We start from the raw sequence: 9,785 nt of genomic DNA, 5'->3' as shown, positions 1-9,785 counted from the left end.
CTACAGCAGAAAAACAGAAATAATTTCAGATCTTCCTCAGTGTTCTGGTTGGCATTGCATATATGCAGTATGACATCTGTGTGCACAGTACATGCACAGGATAAATGGCCACTGTATAATGTTACAACCACCACAGGGATCACAGACACGGCGATGCTGGGAGGGCCTCGAGATGTTGCCAGCCCAACCTCCAAGGTTCAGAGCCCAGCTGAGCTCTGTGCGTCTCTGAGGATGGAGACTCCACCACCTCTGGGCAGGCTGCCACAGTGCTTGGCCAAATCCAGCTCCAGCAAGGTATCCAGGCACCTACCACTTGCTGGTTTTTGTGAGTTGGGTGCTTGAAGCGCTGAACGTCAGATCATTAAAAAGATATATTAAAAAATAAAAAGCACCTATTTGCACTGCTGTTAATTTCCTACTGAAATTCTAAGTATTTTAGAGGATAACCTGAGTATTCAACGTTCATTCATGCTTAGACATTACAATGAAATACGCCAGTAATTCTTGGATTACAGATCTGAAGTATTACTGATTTTTGGGATTGCAGCCATGAAGCTGGGTTTCCCTTAATCCCCAGAATGCCGAGATAAATCAGTTCAAATCTGAGTTTAAATCCTTCCAAGTAACTGAGCTTGGCAAAGGGCTACAGTTGTCAAATAAATGCACTTACATTTGTAGATGAACCCTACCCTCAGGTGCAGATTCCTGAATTTTAAAACACATAAATCTTATACTGTAAGTATATATATTTATATATAGTGTATAAGCTTTAGTCCCTCATTTTCTCTATAAAATGCTGAAATGTGTTTAAATTCCCTTTTGCCACATGGAGCTCCAGACATTATTTGAAGCTCTGTATTAGAATTTGTTTGCAGTGTTAATTCAGAGCTCCCACTGATGTGCCCCAACTGTTGGACAAAGCTTTCTTCAGCAGTTAGTTCAGCCCAGTCACCCAAACATCAACTTAGGCTCGTAAGGGAACTCTGCAGCACACCATAACTATCAGGCTACTACAGCTGCACTGCTGTCCACGGCTGCATTTGACAGTCTGTGCCACATGAGCTGTAGGTGTATCTCTGGATCTGTGGCACACACATATCCATGGCATTGCCCAAGGAATGAAGTTGAATACTGTTGACAGGCAAAAACACCGCAAGATGTACAAGAAAGGGCTTTATTTCTAAACCAATGCCTACACAGCCTACCCGATCCCTGAGACTCCATCTTTTGGGAGATGAAAGCAGCGTGAAAAATATTCTACTTCTTTCTGTTCTTTTTATACAAAGCCAAGGTTCGGCAAACGCTGTGGCTCAGCAGTGTTTCAAGCTCTGTGGTTATTTCTGCAATGTGCTGGCAGCCAGCACGGCCGGCTCCTCAGCCTGACCCATGTACAGCTGTCCCGTACGAGGGAGGAGGCTCTCGGCTCCCTCTCCAGCTTTCACTCGCTGCCGACCACCTGCAACTGGGGTAAATTCAAAGCAGATAAAAACAAGCCACTTTTCTCACAATTGCAAACAGGAAGAGTGTAGGGGGGGCTGAGGCAGAAAAGGAATTCAGGCGGGAATGAAAATGGACATCTTCCAGCTGAAGACAAAGGAACTGAGTTTCAAAACACAGTTTTAAGGCATCAAAACGTGGACTAGCAGCCAACAGCAACCAGCTCATTCCTGCGGTGGAGTCAAGTTATTCCAGCACTCAGCCGTGGCTTCGCACTGCAGAATGGTGCAAAAACTTCTGTTCATCAGGTTCATTTTTACACAACCCCAAAGTACTTTGCTTTCTGAAATTCTTAATATTGTAAAGAATCAAACAATCTGCTTATTATTAAAATGGAAACATTAAGGGGATGTTGTAAGGTACGCATCAGGCCCACTGAGTGGTCCCTGCACCATTCAAACCCCACTTTGAAGGATTAATAAACCAAATGTGTTTTTATGTGGCATCTGTGCAGATTGGTGGGAGGTATTTATTATTTGGAGAAGTGCAGGCAGGATTTTAAGGAATAGGCCCATGGGTTGCAGCACAATTTGGTGGGGAAGGAAAAGTTAGAGTAAAAAAAAAAAAGGGGGGGGGGGACTGGCGATGGCACTTTAATTACAAATACTCACTGGTTAAAAAGAGTGGATGCAAAAAGCAGCAATAAGGGGTTAAGCAAAAGAAGCAAAGACAGAAAATAAATGCTATAAAAATATTTATCAAGTGAGAAAATAAATTATATAGGAATTAATGCATGAAAGAAAATAATAAAACGCCAATGTCAGAGCAACAGGAGAAGGGACATTCTCACTCTCCCTGCATTTTTTTCCCTCAAGACCCAATTTTGCATTAGATGTACTGGAAGAGGCAAGACCTGGGTCCAAGCCTTGGTGACAATTTCAGCGCTGTGCCAAATAATCCTTTCTTGTAAACACACAAACAGTCCTTGGCATAGACACCCATCTTCAGATCTCAGCAAATCTTGCCAATGCCTAACTCAGTCTCTGCCCTGCAGAGTCAGGCTCCTTGCTGCCTCCCTCTGGACTAATTAATCTTGCAATTTATTTTTATTATTATTCTCTTTAGCACAGGGTCCTGTCCCAGCCAGAGCTGGGCTAGGACCTGCTAGGAAATATGAGATTAGGAGAACAAAAAATCCAGATCTCCTCGAAAGTGACTCTGCTCTCCCTTTGAAAAGGATGAACTGGGGGCCTGTGTCTAGGTGATGGCTGCAGGCTGTGCATTATAATCTGGCACAGGAATGCTCTGAGGCCCTGACCCGGGGGCTGACAGTCCCCAAAACAGATGGGGTTTCTCCTTGTCATATAAGCTTAACCAGCTCCCCGCTCAGAGGGCTGGTTTTGGTACATCCTGCGCTGCAGGAGGACAGTCCCAGCTCAGGGGCTGCTATGCTGATCCCTCGCCCCCGAAAGAAGATACCAAAATGCACAGTCTGAATGCATTTGCAGATCTAGGCTTCATGTTAAATATGAAGCCTGAGCACAGTCAATAATCAAAAAATCGCCTCTCTCTTCTTTCTGCAAGAATCTTTTCTATGCCTTGTTCTGAGTGGTTTTGTAATGTCAAATTGTTTGCCATTAATGAATTAACTGGCAGAGAGATCTCTCTTCTTCAGTTGATCTTTGGAAGTAGGGAATTTGGAAAAAAAATGGTTTGCAACGTCTTTCAATTCAACTTGGCATTGTAACATCATAGAAAACAAATCATTTAGGAGAAAAAGAGTTATGTGAATTTCTGAAGCCAGTAAAACTATTTCCTGCTGTGCTATCTACAGCTCGGAACTACTTAACAGCATTCACAGCAGATGTAAATGTTAAAAATTAAAGACACCTCACTTCGAAAGACTTACAACAATCAGACTTAATTCCTTAACAACCAGAATCCTCCTTTCTTCCTTTTTAAATTCTATCCTATTTGACAAGTTGCATATGGTTTTAAGTGACCCAAGGTAGCTTACCTTGCCTGTTTTAGCAGCAATCATACTGTTCTGCATTTTCATTGCTTCAATTACACAAATCTCTTGACCTTCTGAAACCTGGTAAAATTAAAGCAGTACAAAATGAGGAGAGAGGATTTAAAATGCTCTAAGTGTGTATGATTCTTCTGGAAAATAAAGGGATTATTCCATTAAATGCTAAAAAGACTTTCATGGCACAAGTCAAGTCAGCCAGCTATGTACAGTCACGACACGAACCACAGTTGCCTTTGACAAACTGGAAACAAAACAGGGAAAAAGGGATCACCCGCTTAAGAACATCACCGTAAACAAACCTGAAAGGCTCCTCTCTCACCCCATCTACTCAGCTCCAACCTTTACAGTTCACATTTCACATCCACCCCGGCTCGACATCAATTAAATCCAGACCGAGATTTAATTTGCGCAGCTTTGGCTGCGGAGCCTTTGCTTGGCTTCCCTGGCGCAGATCCCACGGATGCTAAGCCTGATTCAGAAGCCAAAGTTTCTTGGCACCGGTCCTGGGGAGCACGGGTGGGATGCTCCAAAAACACCCAGCAGGCTGATGCCGAGCAGCAAGCTGCACCTTTGCTCTCCTCGGTGCCCGGGTGGCAGCTGAGCGAAGGGAGCGGGCCTGTGAGGGAACACCCAACCTTGTCCACTGGGGAGGGAGCAGGGAGGCAAAATGATCATTATCCTCACAACAAGTGATAGATCTTAAAGGGAAACACTCAAGTTTCCTCTTTCTGCCCTCTGCTAAGGCACGTGCAAGCTCAAGGTGAGGTGTTGCACGCTCCCCCTGGCTTCCACATGGGTGCTTGCTCCTAGGCCTTTCACCCCGCAGCTATGGAAACCAACCCCTCAGGGCTTCACGATGGCCCAGGGGCCTGCCTACAGATGAGGGAAAAGCACATATTCAGCATTTATCCCTCAGATAACCTGGTGATTACCCAGACATGTCACAAAAATGTGTCACTTGGCATGCTCCAGTATTTAGGACTGGTACAGATGCGCTTCTCTGAGGTGGCTTCTCTGAGTGCCCACGGCAAGTCTTTCCCTGAGGCTCTTCTGTGGACATGGAAATCTGCCTTTCCCTCGTTATGCAGGCAAAAATGGGAAACTTTCACTCTAATGTCAACATTTCACTGAAGAGGGTCACTTGAGACCTGCGGAGATCTGGTCTTCGCATTGCCATAGGCGCTGTACTGACCGACTGAAGGAAGCGTGCCTGAGAAGAAACGCCAAGCTACATCCACAGGGAAGGGACCACAGAGACAAAACCATAGTTTTCACCACAGAATGTATTTGTGTATATATATATATGTTCTTATAGATAAATATGTATATAAATATATGTAAAACACATAATATATATTTAAGGACAAGTGTGTCCCACTTCAGGGGAATATACTAACAAATAGGTGTTAAGTCAGAGATCAAATGCACACTGCACAAAGTACATTCTAAAAAATTAAATAAAATTATTTTTTTAAAGCTTGTTCCAGCCCTACTCTCAACTAATGTTAGCCATACATTTTAAGCAGAGACTTAATTGGTCTGACTTTTTTTTTTTTAAATGGTCTAATTTCAAAAAAGTGCTGATATCTGCCTTTGGGTTATGAACAAGGCAGAATGACAGAAAATATATTTAAAATGGTTACAACTAGTTCTCCAACAGCATTATAATGGGCATTTTGGAGTCAATAAGGAACTTGTTTGCTCTGGGAACACTGCGCAATGACTGGATACAGAAGAATAACCAACACCCAACAAACACTTCAACCGCAGCAATGCCATCCTGAGCTTCAGGTGAGCATTTAAGTCATTAGCAGTGTCAAATTCGGTGAATAGTGTCAAAGACTTGCACTTTGTCCCTAGTTATTTCCCTGCCTTTTGTCTCTCTCCTTCCACACCTACTGCCCTGTCTGGGGCCTTTCTCCAGCAGCTCCTTCTTTCCTTCCTGCTTTTCCTCTTCCTCTTCCTATCTCACTCCTCAGCTTTTCTTCCATCTGCTCTGAACTTTGCAGACATTTCTAAGGTTAAGAGGAAGCTATGAATGCCCACTTAAAAAAAAAATAAAAGTGCACAAATCCCTTAACAATTGTCTAAACAAAGTCATGAAAATGTATTTACTGGAAAAGTACAGAGTTGTCTCTGTAGATCTTCAGTATAGCAGTAAAATGCCCGTAACCACTATGGAGATGTCCATAAATTTGAATTCCTCAGTTTCCCACCCTTCCCAGAAATAAAATGTTTGCACATTTCATATATAACTGTAGGGTTGATGGCAAAGAAATCGGTAGGAAATAATCCACCCAACCAACAAAATATACAGGCCAAGTAAAAAGTTAGCATCACGCGGTCTTACTAATTTGGAAGGAAGGAGACACTTGCAGTATGTACCACGTGTTAAAATGCTGTGTCAGTACTTCTGATGATGTGCAATTTGTTCAAAATTACCTTGGTGAAAGTGTCACTTAAGCACAGAAGTTTAATTACTGTTCTTATGTTAAACCTTTACAGCCCCCCTCATTGTGTTGCAAAGCAACAAATCCTAAAATTAGGCACTTGTATCTGTCTCTTCTCTTTCAGTCTTTTGGGCATTGTCCAATTTCTTTCATGACATAATTGCACATATCCTTTTGCCTGTTATTTAGCCTGCAAATGAAAACCACAGTGATGTGTACAATTTCTTGTTTTCCAACTTATCCAAGGATTTATCTGGACTGGTTTTTATGCTGCATTGTCTTTGTATGACTTCTTTATTTCAGTGCATGCCAAACCAGTGTAAACCACCATCTTTATACTTCAATTTATAGAGGTCTCAGTGATGACCCAAATCTGTCAAAATTGGCGAACAGAAAATAAACAAAGAATTTGATTGACTAGAGCCAGGTAAAATAGATGGGCTCTTTTTCTTAACAAAAAAAAATAAAAACTCCACTATATGTCTCTCAGTTTTGCCACAGACAAATCTACCTTCACATTGCTCGCAACATCAAAATAAGGGAGCGATTAGCTGTTAGACCTGCACTCTGTAGTTTAATAGTTTATTTCTGCACAGCTCTGTTCAAAGTATCTGCTCGGTTTTTGTTCTCCACAGAGTGAAAAGGAGAAAAATAAATAAATAAATAAATAAATAAATAAAAGAAAAAAGGAAAATAAAATCATTGAAGAGGAGGGGACCTAACATCTTGATGTCGCTGACAACTCAGACGTGAATTTGGCAACAGTCAATAGCACTGTCTGAATAACCCAGGGACTTAAAGAGTCCAGGAGAAACTTAAAGGCAGGAGGAACTTAGCAAGTGACCACGCTTACAGTCAGGCCTCTCTAAAATGCAGAGAGGAAAAAAAAAAAAAAAAAAAGGCAGCACATCTGAGGGCAGTGCTGGCGAGGGATCTCTGTGAACACAGCCCACGTTTCTCAGACTCGTGTGCGTCACCTGATGAAGACTTAATGATTGTGACAGGACGTCTTCGGTGCTAGGCCTACAGAATGGTCACAAGCCCCACAAGTCTTTCTGATAAACCCAATCGGCGCTGATGCACTTCCCCGCTCCCCGTCTAATTGGTGTAAAGTTTGCGGGTCCGAGTCCCCCTATCTTTTATCCAGCTTGCCGCGTCCTCTCCTTTGACATGGGGTCAGGGTTCACATTCGCATCCGATTATCAAAGTGGCACTCATTAACCAGCAGCCTGCCTCGCACCAAAACGAGTTCACTGGAAGGGGAGCTCGGCCCATTTACTCAGCAGATTTTAGCATTTTAAGGAGGCCTGAGTGTCACACAGTGTTGCGACGTTTTGAGGAGTTTCAGACATCTCCAGCTGATGATTAATTGTGAGTGATGGGAAATAAAATCCAGTAAAGCCAGCTGCTTGCCATGGTCGGCAAAATTACTATAATGGATATAGGCTGCCAATTTTCCAGTTTTACTGGCAAGTCTTCCAAGTGTAATTAAGGGAAGTTATAAATGATATGGAAATCTATCAAGTCCCATTTATTTTCAGAGGACTCTTTCCCCTGAGACTTTTATCTTCAAGCTTATAGTTTGCTTTGTTGTGCTAATGATTTAAACCACTTCTTATTTCTGATTAAAGCCCCCAATATCCTTCGTAAGAAGTTAGATCCACTTTATTCACGGGGATTTAAAGAAACAGAAACCTTTTTAAAGTTGGGTTTGTTAACTGCGCCCAGCCCTTGCTTCCTCTGAGGAGGCACAACCGAGTGTCCTCCATCTTAGGCACCTCGCTGCCATCTGGGTTTCTGGTTTGGGACAAATCCTGACGACTTGCAAAGATCTGTCGGGGGGAGGGAAGGAGGAAGAAGAGGGAATTAAAAAACAGAACAAAAAATCTGCCGTCAACAAAAGCCCAACTTCCCCCCAAATCCTAAAGCCTCCAAAAACAAAGATCGTCGGCGCTGCCTTAGACACCAGACATTTAGCACAGGGTGGTGTTGCTCACTAATGTTGTTTGATTTGGAATAAAAGCATGAAAATGATGTGCAAAGGCCTAAAATTGGAGATGTAAAGGATGACTGCACAGTATTCCATTTCTCAATTTCATCCTTCAGAGCCACAAAATGGGGGTGATACAGTTACTGGATGAGATTTACAGTAACAGCTGTGGTCTTCCCACACAAGGGAGGACCTTCTAATGGGCTAAGGTCTGTTTTGAACAGACGGGGAGTAGCAAAACAAGGTTCCCTATTAAGGGTGTGCGGTAATATTCCTGATAAAGAAAGCGAGTAGTGGGAGTCAGATTGCTTTAAGAGACCTAAATCTCCTTTCGCTGTTGAAAAAATAGAGCTATTTTAGAAAGTGCTAACTGCTAAATAAATGAAAGACGTGTAAATGTACGGGTTTGGTTTTTCGTTAATCTCCTCGCCGCGAACTGTAAAGAATGCATAGGAACCAGTGCCAGGGGCATATGGCTTTCTCCTGTGCTGAACATTCATACAAAAGACAGGTTCATCAGTCATTGGAGTATCTGGATAAAAAATTAGCTCCTGATGGATGGTATTTAGAGCTTACCTGCTGCTAGTACATTACCAGAGAAACACAGGTTTTGAAACCCACATGACATTAGAAACTGCAGACCATGAAATACCCCACGTGCGGGTGCACTCCTAATGTACGCCAGGTTATACAAAATAAGAAATAAGCTATTTAAACCCTCTGCCTAAAATTGGGCCCGCTGCAAGGAACCCTGGGTCAGCCCTACACAGGCCAATTAATGCACAGCATCTGCTGTATAGAAGCCGTGCATGAAGCACTTCCGAATGATTTCAGCAATTAAAAGAAAACTGTTTCCTGCCTGTTCTGACAGCAACTGTTTCAATGCAAGAGTGAGCACCAAATCATTGTGTGCAGCTGAAAAAATTAAGTCTTTTTTTTTTTTTTTTTAGTCTTGTGAAAAGGGGGTGGGAGGGATGAAGATTTCTTATGGAATCGGATCGCTCTTTTGTTGTCCGACATTCTGTGTTTTTCTGCCAAATTAGACAGAAGGCTCCGAGGGTTTACGGGGCCCTCTACAGTATCACCTTCTGGTGCACTGTGGCTCCCTAAAAAGATGGATCAATATCAACCCTGCTGATTTGCCTACAAAAGTGGAAATCCCTCAATTACATTTTTAACTCCATTATATTTGGAACACAGGTGCTCCGGAAGCGTAACATTTTAAAGCTCTCAGATGTGAAGGAAAAAAATAATAATAATTAAAAAAAAAAAAAAAAAAAAAAGACAACAGCCCTCAGCAAAAAGGATTTTAGATTTGCTTAAAAGCAAAGTGAGAATTAGGTTTTATTGGTATCTCCCTTCTCAGCTTTGGGGAGACACCAGAAAACAGCCCGTTCGATTTCCATTTTGCTGAGACTTGTGTCTCTGTAGAGTCTTCTGAGCAAGAAGGGACAATGCGAGACCATGCCCCACGAAATCCAGCTGCCCTGTCTCACAGGCTTCTGCAAAATCATCACAACACTCATTTAATGTTTGTGCAAAACCACTGAACAGTAATTAAGCACGCATTCCCTTTCTAAAACCCTTGTGAAAATACTCCCTGTGTGTTTATTTGTTGTTTAAACTTGGTCCGTCCTGGTATCATTCCCCTTCCGGATTTTTTTCTCCCTGACTTGTTGGCATTCTGGCAGCAAGCATCGAACACGAAAACAAACTGAGAGGAATTTGATGAGCAGCAATTGAAATTCCTTAACATTGTCCATTGCCATGCAAAATAATTAGCGCAGGCTTTCCCTTCTTTCCAAATTAACTTTGAAACAGGAGCTACAGGGTTGAAAATACAATTAGCGGCAATTAATGCACGTGACAAATCATT

The 9,785-nt window shown here is 42.4% G+C and overlaps 1 protein-coding gene across 3 annotated transcripts in view; it reads right to left on the bottom strand.

Moving 5' to 3' along the window:
- Window positions 1-9,785, bottom strand: part of PCCA (propionyl-CoA carboxylase subunit alpha) — a 286,474-nt gene that overhangs the window by 3,614 nt on the left and 273,075 nt on the right. For all 3 annotated transcript variants that reach the window (XM_084505549.1, XM_084505550.1, XM_084505551.1), the window contains one exon: window positions 3,455-3,532. In XM_084505549.1, the coding sequence (XP_084361675.1) occupies window positions 3,455-3,532 (78 nt within the window). The remainder of the gene's footprint in view (window positions 1-3,454; window positions 3,533-9,785) is intronic.

This window comes from Aythya ferina, assembly GCF_964211825.1.
Source record: "Aythya ferina genome assembly, chromosome: 1".
NCBI classification, from domain to species: domain Eukaryota; kingdom Metazoa; phylum Chordata; class Aves; order Anseriformes; family Anatidae; genus Aythya; species Aythya ferina.
The sequence above is the reverse complement of the archived record's forward strand: the minus strand, read 5'-3'. Positions and strand labels throughout refer to the sequence as shown.